Raw genomic sequence first — 23832 nt, 5'->3', positions numbered from 1 at the left:
TACTACAAGCTCTGCCCCCTGGGTTCACTCCGTTCTCCTGCCTCAGCCTCCTGAGTAGCTGGGACTACAGGTGCCCTCCAACGTGCCTGGCTAATTTTTTGTATTTTTAGTAGAGATGGGGTTTCACCCTGTTAGCCAGGATGGTCTTGATCTCCTGACCTCATGATCTGCCCGTCTTAGCCTCCCAAAGTGCTGGGATTACAGGCGTGAGCCACCACACCCAGCTGAGGGTTTTAATCATAAAGGGGATGTTGCTTTTTATGTGATATAAATTATATATTTATATCATAATATATATTTTTATATATTTATGTCTTATATAATATAAATAATATATATGTTTTTTGGTCTTTGTCTTTTATTCTGTTAAGATGTACCAAGTTTATTGATTTGCATATGTTGAACCATCCTTGTCGCTGGGATTACAGGCGCGTACGACCACTCCCGGCTAATTTTTTTTGTATTTTTAGTAGAGAGGGGATTGCACCATGTTGGTCAGGGTGGTCTCGAACTCCTGACCTCAGGTGATCCACCCACCTTGGCCTCCCAAAGTGCTGGAATTACAGGCATGAGCCACCGTGCCTGGCCTATCTAGTGTTATTTTATTGTGATCAGAGAAGATAGTTGATATGATTTCAACTTTTTAAAATTTTTATTTGTTTGTTTGTTTGTAACAGAGTCTCCCTCAGTTACCCAGGCTGAAGTACATGTTACGATCTTGGCTCACCTGCAACCTACACCTTCTTGGCTCAAGCAGTCCTCCCACCTTAGCCTTCCAAGTAGCTGGGACTACAGGCACGTGCCACCACACATGGCTGATATTTTTGGATTTTTTTTTTTTGTAGAGATGGGGCATTGCCATGTGTCCCAGGGTTGTCTCGAACTCCTGAGTTCAAACAGTCTACCCATTTTGGCCTCCCAAGGTGCTAGGATTACAGACATGAGCCGCTGTGCCAGGTCAAATCTTTAGACTTGTTTTGTAGCTTAATATGTGGTTTATCTTTGAGAATGATCCATATGTTGAGGAGAAGAATGTGTATTCTATAGCTGTTGGACACGGTGTTCTGTAAATATGTATTGGACCTATTTGGTCTATGAAGCAAATTAGGTCTAATGTTTCTTTGTTGATTTTCTGTCTGAATGATTTTTCCAGTGCTGAGAGTGGAGTGTTGAAGTTTCTGACCGTTACTGAGGTCTGTTTCTCTTTTTTGCTCTAGTAATATTTGCTTTATATATCTGGATGCTCCAGTATTGGTTGCATATATATTTATACTTGTTATAATCTCTTGCTGAATTGATCCCTTTATCATTATACAATGATCTTCTTTGTCTTTTTTTGTAGACTTTGTCTTGAAGTCTATTTTATCTAAGCATAGCTACTCCTGCTCTTTTCTGGTTTCCATTTGCATGGAATATCTTTTTCCAACTCTTCAATTTTAGTCTATGCGTGATTTCATAGGTAAAGTGTGTTTCTTGTAGGCAATGGTTCATTGGGTTTCTTTTTTTTTGGAGACAGACTCGCTGTTGCCCAGGCTGGAGGGCAATGGCGCGATCTCGGCTCACTGCAACCTTCGCCTCCTGGGTTCAAGCGATTCTCCTGCCTCAGCCTCCCCAAGTAGCTGGGATTACAGGCGCCTGCCACCACACCCAGCTAACTTTTTTGTATTTTCAATAGAGGTGGGGTTTCATTATGTTGGCCAGGCTGTTCTTGAACTCCTAACCTCAGGTGATCCGCCTGCCTCTGCCACCCAAAGTCCTGGGATTACAGGCGTGAGCCACCGCACCTAGCCTTTTTTTAAAAATCCATTTAACCACTGTATGTCCTTTGATTGGAGAGTTTAGTCAATTTACATTCAATGTTGTTACTGATGAGTAAGGACTCAACTACTACAACTTACTATCTGGTTGTTTTGTAATCCTACTTCCTCCTTTCACCCTTCTTTTTTACTTCCTCTTCCCTCCTTTTTTCCCCTCCCTCCCTTCCTTGTTTTGAAAGTGATTTTCTCTGGTGGTATGTTTTAATTTCCTGCTTTATATTTTTTGTGTATCTGTTGTTGGTGTTTTTGATTTAAGATCACCATGACAGCCAGGTGCAGTGGCTCACAACTGTAATCCCAGCACTTTGGGAGGCCGAGGTGGGTGGATCAAGAGGTCAGGAGTTCGAGACCAGCCTGGCTAACATGGGGAAACCCTGTCTCTACTAAAAATACAAAAATTAGCTAGGTGTGGTGGTGCACGCCTGTAATCCCAACTACTCAGGAGACTGAGGCAGGAGAATTGCTTGAACCCGGGAGGCGGAGGTTGCAGTGAGCCAAGATTGTGCCACTGCACCCCAGTCTAGGCGACAGAGCGAGACTCTGTCTCAAAAAGAAAAAAAAAGATCACCATGAGGGTTACAAATAACATTTTATAACGCATTATTTTAAACCAATAACAACTTAAAACTGATTGCAAAAACAAGCAAGCAAAGAGAAAACTAATAAAAACTCTACACTTCAACTTAATCTGTCCGCTTTTTAACTTTCGTTGTTTTTATTTATACATTTATTATACTATGTCTTAAAAAAACTGTAGTTATAGGCCATGGGCAGTGGCTCACACATGTAATCCCAGCACTTTGGGAGGCTGAGGTGGGCAGATCACCTAAGGTCAGGAGTTCGAGACCAGCCTGGCCAATATGGCAAAACCCCCTCTCTACTAAAAATAGAAAAATTAGCTGGGCATGGTGGCGGGTGCCTATAATCCCAGCTACTTAGGAGGCTGAGGCAGGAGAATCACTTGAACCCAGGAGGCAGAAGTTGCAGTGAGCCGAGAGTGCACCACTGCACTCCACTCTGGGCGACAGAGCAAGACTGTCTTTTAAAAAAAAAAAAAAAAAAAAAAAAAACACAGGCGTAGTGACTCACAACTATAATCCCAGCACTTTGAAAGGCCGAGGCGGGTGGATCATGAGGTCAGGAGTTTTGAGACCAGCCTGACCAACCGACCAACGTGGCGAAACCCCATCTCTACTAAAAATACGAAAATTAGCCAGGTGTGGTTTATATGCACCTGTAATCCTAGCTACTCAGGAGGCTGAGGCAGGAGAATTGCTTGAACCCGGGAGGCAGAGGTTGCAGTGAGCCGAGATTGCACCACTTCCCTCCAGCCCGGGCGACAGAGCGAGACTCCATCTCAGAAAAAAAAAAAATTGTAGTTCTTATTTTTGAAAGGTTCATCTTTTATTCTTCCTGCTTAAAATATGAATAGTAGTTTATATACAATTACAGTGTTAGAATATTCTGTATTTTTCTGTGTACTTATTGTTACCAGTCAGTTTTTGCACCTTCGGGTGATTTCTTATTGCTTGTTAACATCCTTTTCTTTCAGATTGAAGAACTTCTTTTTTTTTTTTTGAGACAGTCATGCTCTGTCACCAGGCTGGAGTATAGTGGTGCCATCTCAGCAGTGCCATCTTGGCTCACTACAACCTCCGACTCCCAGGTTCAAGCAATTCTCCTGCCTCAGCCTCCTGAGTAGCTGGGATTACAGGCATGTGCTACCATGCCCAGCTACTTTTTGTATTTTTAGTAGAGATGGGGTTTTGCCATGTTTGCCAGGCTGGTCTTGAACTCCTGACCTTAGGGTGATCCTCCTGCCTTGGCCTCCCAAAGTGCTAGGATTATAAGCGTGAGTCATCACGCCCAGCTTGGTGGTTTATTTTCAGATAGCCTGAATTCAAGCTCACTAATGTTTTCTTCTGCTTGATACATTTCTGCTATTGAGAGACTCTGATGCATTTTTCAGTTTGTCAATTGAATTTTTCCACTTTGGGATTTCTGGTTGATTCTTTTTATTAATAACTATTGCAGTCTGTTTTTAAAATTTACAGGATTCTGAATTTGTTCTCTGTATTATCTTGGATTTCGTTGAACTTTCTTAAAGCATCCAGTTTGAATTCTGTCAGAAAGTTGACATATTTCTTACCACTTGGGAATTGGTCACTGGTGCCCTTTATTTTTAGTTCATTTGGTGGGGTCATGTTTTCTTGAATGGCCTTGTTGCTTGTGGATGTTCATCAGTGTCTGGTCATTGAAGAGTTGGGTATTCTATTCTTTGTAGTCTGGTTTTGTTTGTACCCATTTTTTTTTCTTTTTTTGAGACAGTGTCTCACTCTGTCGCCCAGGCTGGCGTGCAGAGCACAATCGTTGCTCACCGCAAACATCCGCCTCCTGGGTTCAAGCGATTCTTCTGCCTCAGCCTCCTTAGAAGCTGGGGTTACAGTCACGTGCCACCACGCCTGGCTAATTTTTGTATTTTTAGTAGAGACAGAGTTTCACCATGTTGGTTAGGCTGGTCTCGAACTCCTAACCTCATGATCTGCCCACCTTGGCCTCCCAAAGTGCTGGGATTACAGGCGTGAGCCACTGTGTCTGGCCCCCATTCTTCTTGAGAAGGTTTTTCAAATATTCAAAGGGAATTAAGTGTTGTCATCTAAGTCTTTGTTCACTGCAGCCATACATGCATTAGAGGGCACCCCAGGCCTAGTAATACTGTGACTCTGTAGAGGTATCACCTTGGTAGTCTTGGGGAAGATCTGGGAGAATTCCCTGTATTACCAGGCAGTCTCTTGTCCTCTTCCCTTACATTTCTCCAAACAAATGGAGTCTCTCTTTGTGCTGAGCTGCCTGGAGTTGGGGGAAGGATGACACAAGCACTGCTTTGGCCACCATCACTGGAACTGTACTGGGTCTCTCCCAAGGCCTGTGGCAGCTATTTTCTGGCCACTGCTGTTGTTAATTCAAGGCCCAAGGGTGCTTTAGTCAGCAGGTGAAGAATCCTGCAAGGACTGGGTCTTTACTTTCAGTGCAGCAGGTTCCCTTCTGGCCCAGGGTGCATCTAGAAATGCCGCCCAGGAGCCAGGGCCTGGGATCGGGAGCTTTAGGAATCTGCTTTATTTTACTGGGGCTGAGTGGGCACCCACTTGCAAGATAAAGTCCTTTTTACTCTTCTCTCACCTCAAGCAGGTGTGTCTCCCCATGGCCACCACAGCTGGGAATGTGCTGGGTCATATCTGAAGCTGGCACAATATGACATGGCACCTTGTTTTTTATTCAAGGCATAAGGGCTCTTTAGTCAGCTGGTGGTGAATCCTACCGGGACTAGGTATCTTCCTTCAAGGCAATGGGTTCCCTTGTGGCCCAGGATATGTCTAGAAATGTCATCTGGGAGCTATGGCCTAGAGTCGAGGCTTCAGAACTATGCTTGGTGCTTTATTTTACTGTGGCTGAACTAGTATCCACATTTCTAGACAAAGTCCTCCCTACACTTCCCTCTCCTCTCAGAGCTAAGAACTGTGAGCTCTGGTACCTGGAGTTGGGGGAGGGCTGGCACAAGCACTCCCTTGGCCACCCTAGCTGGTGTCTCAGTGGGTCACATGTACCCCAAGTCCACTGGCTTTGAGCCCAGCACAGTACCATGACTTGTCCAGGAATAGCGGTCCTTTCAAGTTTATTTAAGACCCCAGAGCCCTTTACTCATAGTGGTGGGGCTTACCAAAATTCAGATTCTTTGTTTTTTTTGGCAGAGTTTCGCTCTTACTGCCCAGGCTGGAGTGCAATGACGCGATCTCAGCTCACCACAGCCTCCACCTCCTGGGTTCAAACAATTCTCCTGCCTCAGCCTTCCGAGTAGCTGGGATTATAGGCATGTGCTACCACCCCGGGCTAATTTTTTTGTTTTTTAGTAGAGATGAGGTTTCTCCATTTTGGTCAAGCTGGTCTCAAACTCCTGACCTCAGGTGATCCGTCCGCCTCGGCTTTCCAAAGTGCTGGGATTACAGGCCACAGCGCCCAGCCCGAAATTCAGATTCTCATCACTGGGATGGACAATTCCCCTCTGACTAGGGCTGGTCTAAATACTCCCTCTGTGGGTGCTGGCTGAATTCTGTCCTGTGCTGCTTTCCACTATGACAGGGCAGCACTGAGTTTCAATGCAAAATCCCAGTCATTTCTCTCTCTGTCCCGCGAGCACACAGATTCTTTCTCCACCCCACACTGCATTTTGGGGGAACGGCAGGGGTGTTGCGGGGGCAGTTCAAGACCATCTTCCTTATCTTCCTCGGTGCCTTTTTCCTTGATAGGATGTCAAAACCAGGTACTGTGATCGCTTACCTAATTTTTGGTTCTTATGAAGGTGCTTTCTTGTGTGGATAGTTGTTCAATTTGGTGCTCCTTGTGGGGGATGATCACTGGAGGGTTCTGTTTGGCCACCACGCTCTGTCTCCTCTCCCCTGCCGTCTCTTCTTTTACTTAGGGGTTTAGAATGTCTAACTGACCAATATGTACAGTCAGGTCTCATTCTGAATTCATCTACTTATGACCTTCCAAGCCCACTAGGCCCAGTTCTTAGTCCAGCCTCCATGATGGTACCTCCACATCCTAATTTGCTTCCCTCCAGTTCATTTCGCACAAAGCTGCTGTGTTAATCTTTCTGAACTATAAATCTGCCCAGTACTCTACCCTACTTAAAATTCCTCATTGACTTCCCATTTGCCTTGAGAATTAAAAGCCAAAGTCCTAAAACATAGCTTTTTAATTTTAATTTTTTTTTTTTTTTTTTTTTTTAATTTTTAGATGGAGTCTTGCTCTGTCACCCAGGCTGGAGTGCAGTGGTGTGATCTTGGCTCACTGCAACCTCCGCCTCCTGGGTTCAAGCGATTCTCATACGTCAGCCAAGTAGCTGGGATTTACACGTGTGCGCCACCATGCCTGGCTAATTTTTTTTTTATCTTTAGTAGAGACAGAGTTTCACCATGTTGGCCAGGCTGGTCTGAAACTCCTGACCTCAAGTGTTTCCACCTGCCGTGGCTTCCCAAAATGCTAGGATTATAGGTGTTAGCCACTGCACACAGCCCTGAACATAGCTTTTAAGTTCCTTTATTGTCATATTCCTTTTGGCAAGTCTATCATTTTCTGACTCACTTGTACATGTGTGTCCCACCCTTGGTCCAGCCATTGGTGCTTTGCTTTACTTCTTTATTTTTGTTATTTATTTTATTTTATTATCATTATTATTTTTTAATGAGAACAGGGTATCACTATGTTGCTCAGGCTGGTCTTGAACTCCTGAGCTCAAGCAGTCTGCTTGCCTCAGCCTCCCAAAGTGCTGGAATTACAGTGATGAGCCACTGTGCCTGGGTCATTGGTGCTATCCTTTTACTTTTTTTTTTTTTTCCGAGACGGAGTCTCGTTCTGTCACCCAGTCTGGAGTGCAGTGGCGTGATCTCGGCTCACTGCAAGCTCTGCCTCCCATGCTCACACCATTCTCCTACCTCAGCCTCCCGAGTAGCTGGGACTACAGGCGTCCGCCGCCATGCCCGGCTAATTTTTGTATTTTTAGTAGAGACGGGGTTTCACCGTGTTAGCCAGGATGGTCTCGATCTCCTGACCTCGTGATCTGCCTGCCTCAGCCTCCCAAAGTGCTGGGATTACAGGCATGAGCCACTGCGCCCAGCCCCCATTGGTGCTATTCTTTTATGTGATAGAGCCATCTTCTCTCTTTTCTTTGGATTTTTAAACATATTCCTCCTTTTACTTAGACTATTCTCCATCCCAAACACCTCTCCTAAACTTCTTTCACACCTTAGACTAGCTGAAACTTCCATTAAGAAACCTTTCTTTTTTATAGGTTGTTTTTTCTATAGAATCTCTTAGCATTTACTCATTTTGTTGTGAAGTGTCTGATCTTATTTAGATGACAAGTATAGGAGGATAGAAATTTTTTCATATTTTTCTCACCCAGCAAGCACAATTTCTGACATGTGGTAGGCATTCAGTAAATATTGAACTTTAGAGGCTAAGACATTTGAGTGCTTTGGTAACTGGTTGTGCTATATAGGTATTCTGTTATTGTTACTTTATAGTAAAAGCATTACTCTTAAAGTATGAAAAAAGCCTTAATTCAAAACATTTCATGCATATAGTTAATATTACTTTGCTTGTGCTCATGGCAAAAATGGATTACTAAAGTTATTTAAGATATTTAAGTATAATTGTTTCCTTTATTTAGTTACAGCCAAGTTCTACTTCTGAATCTATGGATCAACTACTAAACAAAAATAGAGAGGCAGAAAAATCAAGAGATTTGATCAAAGACAAAATTGAACCAAGTGCTAAGGATTCTTTCACTGAAAATAGCAGCAGCAACTGTACCAGTGGCAGCAGCAAGCCGAATAGCCCCAGCATTTCCCCTTCAATACTTAGTAACACGGAGCACAAGAGGGGACCTGAGGTCACTTCCCAAGGGGTTCAGACTTCCAGTCCAGCATGTAAACAAGAGAAAGATGATAAGGAAGAGAAGAAAGACGCAGCTGAGTGAGTAAACCTGGAACTTAGACCATCCTGTTACTCAGTTAACTTTTTTTTTTTTTTTTTTAAAGGCATTTAGGTCCTTCCAACTGTGAAGAATCCATCTGGACTTTTAGACTGCTTCATACATTGCCCTTAGTTTACAAACAGCTAGTCCAAACAAATGACATCTTAAGTAAATTAGGTTATTGCACCCTGTGCTACTCTTCTGTTCTTCCCCTTTTTTGCACCCCAGGGCTAGAAAAACAAGGCATAAATTAAGAAAAGTTTTTCTGTAAATGAACAGGAGTTGAAAAATTATCAGTTCAGGAGACCTATCTTTACTGGATTCCACTCATTAGTCACCCTCACTGTGCTGCTAGGATGAAAAACTGCCACTGTCAAGGAGAGAAGCATGCGATGCTTCTACTTGGAATTCAAAATATTTTTCATCAGAAACAGTGTTTTAGTTAATGTTTAGATTTGTTAAAATAGACTTAATTCTGCACATTCCATATATTTGTTAAATGGACTTTCAGGGGCTAACCTCAGAACTTAACTACCATTGACTTAGGTGTTCTGGGTACCAAACAATCCAGTTAAAGCTAAAGTTTTGGAATGTAGCTTATTGATAAATTGGGGACTGCTTATTCTTGATTTGAGGCAAATTTTTTTTAGAGCCATGATTTTCTGCAGGTATGTTATGTAGATAATATCTTCTCACATAAAAATTACTTCATGCTAGAATATTGGTATGTTGACTGGTGGCTCACACCTATAATCCCAGCACTCTGGGAGGCCGAAGCAGGTAGATTACTTGAGGTTAGGAGTTGAAGACCAGCCTGGCCAACATGGTGAAACCCTGTCTCTACTAAAAATACAAAAATTAGCCAGTCATGGTGGTAGGTGCCTATAATCCCAGCTACTCAGGAGGCTGAGGCAGGAGAATTGCTTGAACCCGGAAGGTGGAGGCTGCAGTGAGCCGAGATCATGCCACTGCACTCCAGCCTGGGTGACAGAGCGAGACTCTGTCTCAAAAAGTAATAATAATAAAAGAATACTGGTATGTTAAGAAGTGCTTTTAAGGATATTTTATAAGTAGCTACTGTCTTTTCAGCTCAAGTGTTTGTTGATTGGCCAGGCGTGGTGGCTCACGCCTGTAATCCCAGCACTTTGGGAGGCTGACTCAGGCAGATCACTTAAGGTCAGCCTGGCCAAGATGGTGAAACCCCATCTCTACTGGGGAAAAAAAAAAAAAAAAAATTAGCTGGGTGTGGTGGCAGTCGCCTGTAATCTCAGCTACTCAGGAGACTCAGGTAGGTGAATTGCTTGAACTGGGGAGGCAGAGGTTACAGTGAGCCAAGATTGCACTGCTGCGCTCCAGCCTGAGCAACAGAGTGGGACTCTGAAGGAGAAAATAAAGTATTTTTTGATTGCCTTTGAGAGGAGCAGTTGTATATTACTCAGATTTTTAAAAAATTGTTCTTTTATGACTATATTCTTTAAGGGATTAAGGAATTGGCAATATAAGTGCGTATGTTTCAATAAAGAGGATTAGTGATCTTCTAGTGAGAACAGTTTAAATCTATGTTTAGCAGTGTTTCTTTTTTTTTCTTGAGACGGAGTCTCGCCCTGTCGCCCAGGTTGGAGTGCAGTGGTGCGATCTCGGCTCACTGCAAGCTCCGGCTCCCGGGTTCACGCCATTCTCCTGCCTCAGCCTCCCGAGTAGCTGGGACTACAGGCGCCACCACCACGCTCGGCTAGTTTTTTGTATTTTTAGTAGAGACGGGGTTTCACCGTGTTAGCCAGGATGGCCTCAATCTCCTGACCTTGTGATCCGCCCGTCTCGGCCTCCCAAAGTGCTGGGATTACAGGCTTGAGCCACCGCGCCCGGCCTAGCAGTTTTTTTTAAATTGTCAGGTATGGAAGATTTTAGAACAACCTAAAGTCCATGTAGATTTCACTGGCCTTTTTTTTTTTTTTTAGGCAAGTTAGGAAATCAACATTGAATCCTAATGCAAAGGAGTTCAACCCACGTTCCTTCTCTCAGGTAGGTTTATTACTTTCTTTGAGGTTATTTAGTCCCCTAAAAAGAAAAATTAGTAGTCCTTCTTCCATACCTGTCATCTGAATTTTGTTTTAGTATGCTAAAACAACCTTCTTTCTTTTTCTTACATGGCCATTAGTGAATACTTTTTAGACATTAAAAAAAGGTCTTTGTTTTGTCATCAGTTAGATGTGATCTTGGGCAAATCTTTGAATTTCTCTGACCCAGAATTTGACAATGGGTGGCTAGCTAGGCTATCAGGTTTATAAATATGTCCTCTGCACCTGAGGGTTTTGCATCCTGGATTCAACCAACCATGGATCAAAAATATAGTTAGGATAATCTGTACTGAACACATGCAGACTTTTCCTTGTCTTTATTCCAAAATGATACAGTAAAGCATTTACTTTGTTTTAGGTATTATAAGTAATCTAGAGATGACGTAAAGTATATAGGAGGATATGCATAGGTTGTATGCGAATACTTCACAATTTTATATAGGGGACTTGAGCATTCTAAGACTTTGGTATCTTCGTAGTGTACTGTAACCAATCCCCCACAGATACCAAGAGATGACTGCTATTATTATTCTACTGAGATCATAAGGTATATCTATTTTTAATTTTTAAAAACACTTCCATCAGTTTCTTAAAAATCACTGCCACTGTTTTTAATATTTTTTAATTGGCAAAGTTTTAAGTTTCTACTGAAACGTTTTTTCTTTTATTGAAATGTGAAAATTGATGTGCTATGTTTTTGTTTTCAATAAAAGGAAAATAGTTAAAGCAAGTAAAATTAGACAGATTCGGAAAATCAGTCTTTAAATTGCAATAATAGTTCATTTATTACCTTGAAATAATTGAATTTATTGTTGTTTTTGTAGCCAAAGCCTTCTACTACCCCAACTTCACCTCGGCCTCAAGCACAACCTAGCCCATCTATGGTGGGTCATCAACAGCCAACTCCAGTTTATACTCAGCCTGTTTGTTTTGCACCAAATATGATGTATCCAGTCCCAGTGAGCCCAGGCGTGCAAGTAAGTCATAGAATTTGATGTTCACTTAGCCTCCCTAATTGTTTGTATCTGACACCAAGCACTCTTAGGTTTTCAGTGACTTGAGGGTGTGATGGTTATGCATAGGCATTTGAAACAGAGAGGCATGCAGAGATTCAATGTGATATTAAGTATAAGGACCTAAATCTGAGAATGTTTTCTGTGAAAAAGATGGTTTAGATTTACTTTAGTTTGGGGTTTGTTCCTTTTAGCTGTGGGTATGATCTAATTTTTAAATGACTAATAGAGAAAATCAGGAAACCTTCTCATGCCTAGCTCTCTAGCAATATAAAACTAAGAGCGACAGAATACCTTGTTATTATCATAGGAGCCTAATGTTAATTTTTTTTTTTATTCTCTCAAGCCTTTGTACCCAATACCTATGACGCCCATGCCAGTGAATCAAGCCAAGACATATAGAGCAGGTAAAGGTGAGAATAATCCTGCCTGTGTTTGCTTGTAGTTTGCATGCTGCATGAATTGAGTAACTAAGTTTATAATGAATAAATAGTTGTAGTTTAGCTCTGACTTTTTGATGAGGCTATGCTTTGGCTTTTGATGAACAACATTACATAGATATTCACATGGATTTTACAAACAAAAACAGGAGAGGAGAGATGCCCATCAATTGTGATTGTATAGTATCCTCTTCAAAAAGAGTAATTGGAGGCCAGGTATGATGTCTCACACCTGTAATTTTAGCATTTTGGGAGGCCAAGGTAGGAGGGTTGCTTAAGCTCAGGAGTTCAAGATCAGCCTGGACAACAGAGACCTTGTCTCTACTAAAATTCAAAAAAATTAGCTGGGCATGATGGCATATGCCTGTAGCCCCCGCTATTTGGGGGACTAAGGCAAGAAGATCACTTGAGCCCAGGAAGTAGAGGCTGCAGTGAGCTGTGACTGCGCCACTGCCGTCCAGCCTGGGCGACAGAGTGAGACCGCGTCTCAAAAATAAATACTGGCCGGGCGCGGTGGCTCATGCCTGTAATCCCAGCGCCGAGGCAAGGCGGGTGGATCACCTGAGGTCAGGAGTTTGAGACCAGCCTGGCCAGCATGGTGAAACCCCATCTCTACTAAAATACCAAAATTAGCTGGACACGGTGGCGCCCGCTGCCCGTAATCCCAGCTGCTAGGCGGGGATGAGGTAGAAGAATTTCTTGAACCTGGGAGGCAGGGGTTGCAGTGAGCCAAGATCGTGCCACTGCACTTCAGCCTGGGCAACAGAGTGAGACTCCATCTCAAAACAAACAAACAAACAAAAAAACAGACTAATTGGCTGGACACAGTAGCTCCATGCCTGATATCCCAGCTGGAGGAAGACTTGAGCCCATGAGTTTGAGAGCAATGTGGGCAATTTAGTGAGACCCTAGCTCAAAAAAAAAAAAAAAAAAAAAGTAATTCCAAAGCTTTTTAATCTGAAATCTGATTTAAATCTGAACTTAAATTTGAAGAAGAGGGTTCGCTACATTAATTTACTAGATTGCTAACCTTGCTTTATATATACCTACGGTTATTTCCCCAAAGCTAGAATTTCTTTTGAAGCAGAGGGGCAACTAACTTCAACCAATGTTGAAATCCTATTAGAAGGTTGTTTCGGCCAGGCTTGGTGGCTCCGCGTGTAATTCCAGCACTTTGAGAGGCTGAGGTGGGCAGATCGCATGACCCGGGAGTTTTAAGACCAGCCTGGGCAACATGGCAAAAACCCGTCCCTACAAAAAAAAAAATAGAGATCTTAGCCAGCCGTAATGGTGTGTTCCTCGAGTCCTAGCTACTTGGGAGACTGAGGTGGGAGGATCAATTGAACCCAGAATGTCCAGGCTGCAGGGAACTGTGACTGAACCACTGGGCTCCAGCCTGGGTGAAAGAGCAAAACCCTGCCTCAAAAAGAAAAAAAAAGATGGATGTTTCTACATTAAAATGAGGGAGTTGTTGTATAATCTAGTTGCATAAACTAGTATTTTGTGCTTGTGTGGTTAAAGAGCCTTCATAGAAAAAATCCCCCATTTTTCTTAAAAGGAAATCTTTTGGCCAGGCGTGGTGGCTCACACCTATAAGCCCAACACTCTGGGATGCCGAGGTGGGCAGATCAGTTGAGGTCAGGAGTACGAAACCATCCTGGCCAACATGGTGAAAACCTGTCTGTACTAAAAATACAAAAATTAGCTGGGTGTAGTGGTGCGTGCCTGGGTGACAGAGCGAGACTCCATCCAAAAAAAAAAAAAAAGAGAAAAGAGTTCTTTTAATGTTGGAAAATGCTAAAGGGTTTCGTTTTTGCCAATCAGTTAATTTAGAATGGTTAATTTCTATCAGTTGAGAAACTACAGAAAGTAGAATAATTTATACAGAAAACATATTTCTCAGTGCCCAGTAATTGCCTTTCTGACATAAAGTTTTCATTTTTCCTGAATTAAGATTTCCTCAATGTGTTTTTTGGGTGTTGTGTGTGTGTGTGTGTGTGTGTGTGTGTGTGTTTGTGTTTTTTTTTGTTTGTTTTTTTTTTGAGACGGAGTCTGGCTCTGTCGCCCGGGCTGGAGTGCAGTGGCCGGATCTCAGCTCACTGCAAGCTCCGCCCCCCGGGTTTACGCCATTCTCCTGCCTCAGCCTCCCGAGTAGCTGGGACCGCCCGCCGCCTCGCCCGGCTAGTTTTTTGTATTTTTTAGTAGAGACGGGGTTTCACCGTGTTCGCCAGGATGGTCTCGATCTCCTGACCTAGTGATCCGCCCGTCTCGGCCTCCCAAAGTGCTGGGATTACAGGCTTGAGCCACCGCGCCCGGCCATGTGTGTTTGTGTTTTAATTATTTATTTTATTTTTTTGCATACAGGATCTCGCTTTGTTGCTGAGGCTGGAGTGCAGTGGTGCTATCATGGCTCAGTGCAGCCTTGACCTCCTGGGCTCAAGCGATCCTTCCCTCTCAGTCCCCTGGATAGCAGGGAGTACAGGGGCACACCACCACACCTAGCTAATTTTTCTATTTTTTGTAGAGATGGGTTTTGCCATGTTGCCCAGGCTGGTCTCAAACTCATGGGCTCAAGCTATCAGCTTGGCTCCACTTCCCAAAGTGCCTGCACCCAGCCGATTTTCTCAATGTTTGATGTAATTGTGATTTCATGGAATTTTTTTTTTTTTTTTCTTTTTTTTTTTCTTTGAGACGGAGTCTTGCTGCCTCGCCCAGGCTGGAGTGCAGTAGCCGGATCTCAGCTCACTGCAAGCTCCGCCTCCCGGGTTCACGCCATTCTCCTGCCTCAGCCTCCCACGTAGCTGGGACTACAGGCGCCCGCCACCACGCCTGGCTAATTTTTTTGTATTTTTTAGTAGAGACGGGGTTTCAGTGGGTTAGCCAGGATGGTCTCGATCTCCTGACCTCATGATCCGCCTGTCTCGGCATGATTTCATGGATGTTAACTAAAAATCTTAATTTTCGTTTTCTCAGTATGCTATTTTTTTTCTTTTTTGCCTTAGAACATATGAATCTGTTGAAAGAACTCTGCCTGAAATAATGTAATCAGATTATAGAGTTTAATCTTATTTTCAGGGCCTGTAAAAATTCTGAGAAGAAAGTGGATTTTTTTTTTTTTTTTTTTTTTTTTTGCTACCGTTTTAATGTAATGTTAAGGTGTTCATGTATCACTAGAAGGTGTAGCTGTTTTCAGTGATTACTTAAAACAATGCAATGGGAACTTTTTGTTGTCGTTAAAATATAAAAGATTACTGTAGTAAGAGCAAGCATGACAGTTTGGCTCTCTGATGGGAGAGTCACATTCTAACTTTATGGAGGTGCTGTCTTTTTAATAGAAATGATATACTCAGAGGGTGGGCACAGTGGCTTATGCCTGTAATCCCAGCACTTTAGGAGGCTGAGGTGGGTGGATCATGAAGTTAGGAGTTCGAGACCATCCTGGCCAACATGGTGAAACCCCGTCTCTACTAAAAATACAAAAATTAGCCTAGCGTGGTGGTACGCATCTGTAATCCTAGCTTCTCGGGAGGCTGAGGCAGGAGAATTGCTTGAACCCGGGAGGCAGAGGTTGCCGTGAGCCAAGATGGCACCATTAACTGACTTGTTTAACTGACTTCCTTTGTACTTTTTTTTCCCTTTGTTGAAGTATTTAAAACAAATCTCAGACATCATGTCATTTAATTCCTACATCCTCAATGTGTATCTTTTTTAAAACAGGAATTTTTCTTTGGTACCCATAGTGCTGTTATCCCATTTTATAAAATAAATAGTAATTTGGCCGGGCGTGGTGGCTCACGCCTGTAATCCCAGCACTTTGGGAGGCCGAGGCAGGTGGATCACCTGAGGTCGGGAGTTCGAGACCAGCCTGACTAACATGCAGAAACCCTGTTTCTACTAAAAATACAAAAATTAGCTGGGCGTGTTGGCGCATGCCTGTAATCCCAGCTATTCAGGAGGCTGAGGCGGGAGAATCACTTGAACCCGGGAGGCGGACGTTGCGGTGAGCCGAGATCAAGCCAATGCACTCCAACCTGGGCAATAACAGCAAAACTCCGTCTCAAAAAAAAAAAAAAAAAAAAAAGACCATCCTGGCTAACACAGTGAAACCCCATCTCTACTAAAAATACAAAAAATTAGCTGGGCCTGGTGGCGGGTGCCTATAGTCCCAACCACTTGGGAGGCTGAGGCAGGAGAATGGCGTGAACCCGGGAGGCGGAGCTTGCAGTGAGCCCAGATGGCACCACTGCATTCCAGCCTGGGCGACAGAGCAAGACTCCATCTCAAAAAATAAAAATAAATGAAAAATAAACAGATAGATAGGTAGATAGATAGATAGATAGATAGATAGATAGATAGATAGATAGATAGAAAGAAATTCAGTGGTAACCACACATAGTCAAATCACCCTAATTGAGTCAAGAATATATTCTTGCAGCTGGTTTGTTTTGAATATAGATTACATTTATTGTATCTCTTTGTAGTTCCCCTGCCTTTTCCCTTATTGCTTTGTATCAGAAGCCAGTTGTTCTGTGGTATGTCATGCATTCTCAATTTTTCTGTTTTCTTCTTGGGATGTCATTGATTACATCTGAGTTCATTTTGGGTTGGGGAGACAAATACTAAATGGTTCTGTGTGCGTTGTATCATATGTCAGGAGGCACACAATATCTTTTCCTACTTTTAATTACGAAATGATTGAGAGCTCAAGTGGTAATACCCTGCTCCCCTATCCCACCACCTCCCCATTGTAAGTTTTCAATTAATCTTTTATCTAATTCATTATTAATTTAATGCTTAACATTTTTTTCTTTCGGGCTATGGTACTCAAATTTTGGTGTGCAGTATAAACCTTTGGGGAGAGCTTGCTAAAAACATAGATTGCTTGATCCCATCTCCAGATTTTCTGATTCAGTAGGTTTGGGGCATAGGCTGAGAATTTGCATTTCTATTGCAATTTATAAAACCACCTCCCAAGTAATGCCGCTGGTCTAGGGCTATACACTGAAAACCACTGCAATTGGGGGTTTGTAAAGGGTGATTTCTGAATTCCTAGCTTTCTTCTGTGTTTATTAGCTGGAATTATTCTGTAAAGGACTGTTGTTTTCAATTGGGAGTATTTGGTTATCCTGAAATAATTTGTACAAGAAAGACAGGATAAATTCTTAATTGTTTTCAATTTTCAGAGTGAGGAGTTGGTGCCCTTGTTACTTCCCAACAGTGCCCACAAAGTTTTGCTTTTGTTTTTTTAAAGGGTGTATCCTCTCCCAACATTCTTATTTATTTATTCTTACTGTTTTAAAAAGTATTATGAATGCATGGATTTTTATATATTCATTGTATCATGTATTCTTTTTTGTTACTCTCATTGTCCCATCTTTGATGAATGGGAACCCGTTCAAGTTGGCTCCTGCAAAACTTTATTGCCTTGATTAGCTATCCCTCCAAGGTACCCTGATTTCTTTTTGCTGGGAAATAGTATTTTAAAATCATTATCTGGTCATTGGCGCTAATTACTGTTGCAGTATTGCTTCTAGGCATTTTCCAGACTAAACTAGGAAATACCACTGTAGGCCAGGTGCAGTGGCACCTGTATCCCAGCACTTTGGGAGGCTGGGGTGGGCAGATCACTTGAGGTCAGAAGTTCAAGAGCGTCTTGGCCCACATGATGAAACCCTGTCTCTACTAAAAATGCAAAAATTAGCTGGGTGTGGTGGTGTGCATCTGTAGTCCCTGCCACTTGCGAGGCTGAGGCAGGAGAATCACTTGAACCCAGGAGGTTGAGGTTGTGGTGAGCCGAGATTGTGCCACTGCCCTCCAGCTCTGGGCAATAGAGTGAGACGAGAAAGGAAGAAAGGAAGAGAGAGAACTTTTTAAAATCAGAAATTTAAATTAATATTTCCAAGTCAAGTTAACATTGTAAGATTTTTACTTTTTACTATGACTTCATGGTTTATCTCTTATTCTTTTACACTGAAGCTTTGGTTACTAAAAATAGTAACTATTATGATATTGCATAACAATTTATCACAAAGCTTAGCTACTAAAACAAACATTTCTTATTTCACACAGTTCCTGAGGGTCAGAAATCCAGGAATAGCTTAGCTGAGTGGTTTCTGTCTCGTCTCTTATGAAGCTGTTGACAGTGTTGGCTAGGATTGCAGTTATCCGAAGGGGTAACTGGGGCTAGAGGATGTGCATTCAAATTCGAAACTGTTGGTTGGCCACGTGGGCTTCACAGCCCCTAGTCATGACGTGGCAGCTGGCTTCTCCCAAAATGCATAGTTCAGAGAAACAGTCCCAAACAGAAGCTGCAGCATGTTTTACAACCTAATCTTGATAGTGGCCTGTCATCAATTATGTTCTACACTGTTGGTCATACAGAGTGACCCTGGTGTACAGAGTGACCCTGGTGTACAGCATGGGAGGGGACTGAAAACAGGAGTTAGATCATCAAGGACCATCTTAGAGGTCTGCTTATTTACATTTTCATACAGAGTATATACAGTATCTTCAAAATTATTATTATCTAATTGTTAGACTACAGAATAAATTTTGAGATGTCTTTGGAGTATTAGTTTTTCTCAGTATCTGTTTCAGTAATTCTTTAAGTGCCAGTTTTCAGAGTGTGACATCCTTGTTAATTCCACAGTACTAACTTCTAAAGTTGCTAAGTGTTACATCGACAGTGTGATAAATAGGTAGTTAATCCAGTCGAGTTTGTTTTTCATATTTAGAGATAGCTATTTTTTCATCTGCAAATTATTTGTATGCTTTTAAAGTGAAAATTATGTAAAAAGATGCCATTCATGAAGGCTGGGCTTAATGTCCGCATGCTTGTAATCCTAACATTTTGGGAGGCTGATGAAGTGAGAGGATCGCTTGAGCACTGGAGTTTGAGATTAGCCTGGACAACATAGCAAAACCCCATCTCTACAAAAAAATTTAAAAATTGGCTGAGCATGTGGCATGTAACTGTAGTTCTAGCTCCTTAGGAGGCTGAGGTGGAGGATCACTTGAGCCCAGGAGGTAGAGGCTGCAGTGAGCTGTTATTGTGCCACTGCACTCCAGCCTGGGTAGCAGAACAAGACCCTATCTCAAAAAAACAAAGATGCATTCAGAGAAGTCTTGCTTATATCCCAGTCCTGTCCACCTGTGTCTTCCCTCATCCCGTCATCTGTAGGGGATCATTACAATTTTTTAATTTATCCTTACATGTTTACTTTTGCACATTTACATTTATTTTTTTAAAATAGCTTTATTTAGACATTATTCACATACCATGAAATTTATCCATTTAAAGTATACTGTTTCATGATTTTTAGTATAATCTTAGAGTTGTGTAGTCATCACCACAATCAACTTTAGTACCTTTTAATCACCACCAAAGAAACTTTGTACCCTTTAGCAGTTACTCCCCTTCGCTCCCCTCTTTCCCCCTCCTCCATATAGCCTAGGCATACGAATCTTATTTTTCTTCTCTACAGATTTACCTATTCTGAATATGTCATTATAATAGTATCATGTTATGTGTAGCCTTTTGTGACTGGCTTCTTTCACCTGTGTTCTCAAGGATCATCCATGTTGTGACATGTGATAGTATTTCAACCTTTTTTTTTTTTTTTTTTTTTTGAGACGGAGTCTGGCTCTGTCACCCAGGCTGGAATGCAGTGGTGTGATCTTGGCTCACTGCAACCTCCACCTCCCAGGTTTAAGCGATTCTCGTGTCTCAGTCTCCCAAGTAGCTGGGATTACGGGTGTCTGCCACTACACCAGGATAAGTTTTTGTTATTATTTTTTTGAGATGGAGTTTCTCTCTTGTTTCCCAGCCTGGAGTACAATGGTGTAATCTCGGCTCACTGCAACCTCTGCCTCCTAGGTTCAAGCGATTCTCCTGCCTTGTCCTCCTGTGTAGCTGGGATTACAGTGGCCTGCCACCACACCCAGCTGATTTTTATATTTTTAGTAGAGACAGGGTTTCACCATGTTGGCCAGGCTGGTCTCGAACTCCTGACCTCAGGTGATCCACCCGTCTCGGCCTCCCAAAATGCTGGGATTACAGGCGTGAACCACCATGCCCGACTTAACACTTAAAAAAAAAAAATTTTTTTTTTAACCTTTTTTTTTTCTTTTTCTTTTTTTGAGATAGAGTCTCACTCCGTTGCCCAGTCTGGAGTGCGGTAGTGGGATCTCGACTCACTGCAACCTCCACCTCCTAGGTTCAAGTGATTCTCCTGCCTCAGCCTCCTGAGTAACTGGGATTACAGGCAAGCACTACCATGCCCAGATGATTTTTGTAGTTTTATTAATAGTAGAGAAAGGAATAGCTGGGCGTGGTGGCTCACGCCTGTAATCCCAGCACCTGGGGAGGCCGACGTCGGCAGATCACGAGGTCAGGAGATCAAGACCATCCTGGCTAACACAGTGAAACCCCGTCTCTACTAAAAATACAAAAAATTAGCCAGGTGTGGTGGCAGGCGCCTGTAGTCCCAGTTACTCAGGAGGTGAGGCAGGAGAATGGCATGAACCTGAGAGGCAGAACTGACAGTGAGCCGAGATGGCACCACTGCACTCCAGCCTGGGCGACAGAGTGAGACTCCGTCTCAAAAAAAAAACCAAAAAACAAACATAGTAGACAAAGGGCTTTGCCATGTTGGCCAGGCTGGTCTTGAACTCCTGGCCTCAAGTCATCCACCTCCTTCAGCCTTCCAAAGTGCTGGGATTATAGGTGTGAGCCACTGCTCCTGGCCTAAATATACCACTTTTACCTATCATCAGTTGATGGACATTTGGGTTATTTCCTTTTTCTGGTAATGAGTAATGCTGCTGTGGACATTCATGTACAAATTTTCATATGAGGCTGGGAGCAGTGGCTCTTGCCTATAATCCCAGCACTCTGGGAGGCTGAGGTGGGCAGATGACTTGAGGTCAGGAGTTTGAGACCAGCCTGGCCAACATGGTGAAATCCCATCTCTACTAAAAATACAAAAATTACCCTGGCATGGTAGCGTGCACCTGTAATCCCAGCTATTCAGGAGACTGAGGCAGGAGCATCTGAATCGCTTGAACCCGGGAGGCGGAGGCTGCGGTGAGCTGAGATCACGCCACTGCACCCCAGCCTGAGTGAAAGAGTGAGACTCTATCTCAAAAGAATAAATAAATAAATTTTTTTTTTCATGTGGCCTTAGATTTTAATTTCTCCTGAAGAGGAATTGCTGTGTTGGAACTGCCAAACTTTTCCAAAGCAGCTGCATCGTTTTGTATTTCTTTCAGTAATGTACAAGTGTTCCAGTTTCTCCACGTCCTTATAAATAACCGATACTGTCTTTGGTTTGGGTTTTGTCCATTCTTGTGGTTATGAAGTGTTATTGTGGTTTTTTGTATTTTTGTTTTGCTTTGAGATGAAGTCTCACTCTGTCGCCCAGGCTGGAGCAACCTTCGCTTCCTGAGTTCAAGCAATTCTCCTGCCTCACCCTTCCAAGTAGCTAGGGCTACAGGCATACGCCACCACACCAGGCTAATTTTTGTATTTTTTGCAGAAATGGAGCTTCTCCATGCTTCTCAGGCTGGTCTCGAATTCCTGAGCTCAAGCGATCCCCCTACTTCAGCCTCCAGAGTGGCTGGGATTATAAGCGTGCACCACTGTGCCTGGCCCATTTTTGTATTTTTAGTAGAGACGGAATTGCACCATGTTGGCCAGGCTGGTCTTGAACTCCTGACCTCAAATGATCCGCCTGCCTCACCTTCCCAAAGCGCTGAGATTTTAGACGCGAGCCACTGTGCCCAGACTATAGGTTATCTTTTTACTTGCTTGATGGTGTTCTTTGTAATACGGTTTTTAATTTTGATGAAGTTCAATTTATCTGTTTGTTTTTTCTTTTCTTGCTTGCACTCCTGATGTCATATCAAACAAAGCATTGCCTAACACAAGGCCACAGAGATTCACCCCTATGAAACTCCCATAAAACTCCTATGAGTTTTATAGGTTAGCTCTTAACATTTAGGTCTACAATCTCTTTTGAATTAATTTTTGTATATGATAGGAGAGTAGTGGTCCAGGTTTTTCTTTTTGCTTGTGGATATCCATTGTCCCTACCTCATTTGTTGAAAAGACTCCTTTCCTCTTGTTTATTTGTTTTTGAGATGGAGTCTTGCTGTCGCCCAGGGTGGAGTGCAGTGGCGCTATCCCAGCTCACTGCAACCTCCGCCTCCCAGATTCAAGCGATTCTCCTGCCTCAGCCTTCTGAGTAGCTGGGATTACAGGGGTGTGCCACCACGCCCAGCTAATTTTTGAATTTTCAGTAGAGACGGGGTTTCACCATGTTGGTCAGGCTGGTCTTGAACTCCTGACCTTGTGATCTGCCTGCCTCCTAGCACTCTGGGAAGCTGAGAGGCTGAGGTGGGAGGATCACTTGAGCTCAGGAGTTTGAGACCAGCCTGTACCATTAAGCCTGGCTAATTTTAGAATTTATCTTAAAGTATAAAATGTGAATCCAGTTTATCTTGTTCTAAATGACTAAGATGTTTTAACCAGTTTTATTAGTCTGTAATTTACATACAATAAAATGCTCATCTTTTTATGTTTACATTTTAATGAGTTTTGACAAATACATTTGCTCATGTAACTACTTGCTTCATCAGTGAAGATGGAAAACATTGTGCCTGTTCCTCTTCTCTGTCCAACTGTACTTTATTACCACTAGCTCCAGTTAACCAGTGATCTACCTTCTTTTCCTGTAGATTACATTTATCCTCTCTAGATTTCTTTTTCTTTCTTTTTTTTTTTAGATTTAGGGTTTTTTTTTTTTTTTTTTACTTAAAGAAAAATTTTTATGGAAACGTCTCATTATATTGCCCAGGCTGGTGTTGAACTCCTGGGCTCAAGTGATCCTTCCACCTCAGCCTCCCAGAGTGCTAGGATTACAGATGTGAGCCACCTCAGCCAGCCCCTAGATTTTTTTTTTAATAAATGGAATCAAACAGCATATAACAGGGATATTCAATCTTTTGGCTTCCCTGGGTCACATTGGAAGAAGAATTGTATTGGGCCACACAGAAAATACACTAACACGCTGATGATAGCTGATGAACAACAACAAAAAAATAGCAAAACTTAATAATGTTTTAAGAAAGTTTATGAATTTGTGTTGGGCCACATTCAAAGCCGTCCCAGGATGCAAGTTGGACAAGCTTGGTATATAATTTCATATATGTGTCCTAAACAGTGTAGTAATTTGAGCTTCATGTTAATATCAGCTTATTCCTTTTTTTGTTTGTTTTTGAGATGGAGTCTTGTTCTGTCTCCCAGAATTGGTCTGCAATTCTATTGCCTCAGCCTCCGAAGTAGCTGGGATTGCTGGCACGCGCCACCACGCCTGGCTAATTTTTGTGGGTTTTTTTTTTTTTTTTCTTTGTTTAGCAGAGACGGGGTTTCACCATGTTGACCAGGCTGATCTCAAACTCCTGCCCCCAAATGATCCACCCACCTTGGCCTCCCAAAGTGCTGGGATTACAGGCGTGAGTCACTGCGCCCAGCCAGCGTATTCCTTTTTCTGCTAAGTAGCATTTCATTTTATGATTATACCACAGTTAATTTACCCATTACTAGTCGATGGGCATTTGAGTTATTGCCAGCTTGTGGCTATTATGAATGAAGCTGCTGTGAGCATTTGTGTACAAGTATTTGTGTTTTTATTTCTTTTAGTTAAATACCTAGAATTGGAATTGCTGAGGTATGGTAAGTGCATATTTTATTTTTTTTTTAATTTATTTTATTATTATTTTTTTTTTTTTTATTTTTTTTTTGAGATGAAGTCTCACTCTGTTGCCCAGGCTGGAGTTCAGTGGCGTGATTTCAGCTCATGGCAACCTCCCCCTCCCGGGTTCAAGCAATTCTCCCGCCTCAGCCTCCCAAGTAGCTGGGATTACAGGCACGCACCACCACGCCTG

The 23832-nt window shown here is 42.6% G+C and overlaps 1 protein-coding gene across 50 annotated transcripts in view; it reads left to right on the top strand.

The window, feature by feature from the left end:
- The window catches only part of ATXN2 (ataxin 2), a 151989-nt gene that overhangs the window by 101234 nt on the left and 26923 nt on the right, over positions 1-23832 (top strand). For 17 of the 50 annotated variants that reach the window (XM_074007852.1, XM_074007853.1, XM_074007850.1 and 14 more), the window contains 4 exons: positions 8050-8354; positions 10314-10377; positions 11258-11410; positions 11793-11853. In XM_074007852.1, the coding sequence (XP_073863953.1) occupies positions 8050-8354; positions 10314-10377; positions 11258-11410; positions 11793-11853 (583 nt within the window). Of the gene's footprint in view, positions 1-8049; positions 8355-10313; positions 10378-11257; positions 11411-11792; positions 11860-23587; positions 23621-23832 lie in introns of all 50 variants that reach the window. The other 33 variants (XM_074007854.1, XM_074007849.1, XM_074007840.1 and 30 more) reach the window with 3 other exon arrangements.

Source organism: Macaca fascicularis, chromosome 11, assembly GCF_037993035.2.
Source record: "Macaca fascicularis isolate 582-1 chromosome 11, T2T-MFA8v1.1".
In the NCBI taxonomy this organism is placed as follows: Eukaryota; Metazoa; Chordata; class Mammalia; order Primates; family Cercopithecidae; genus Macaca; species Macaca fascicularis.
This window is presented reverse-complemented; position numbering and strand designations above follow the sequence as displayed.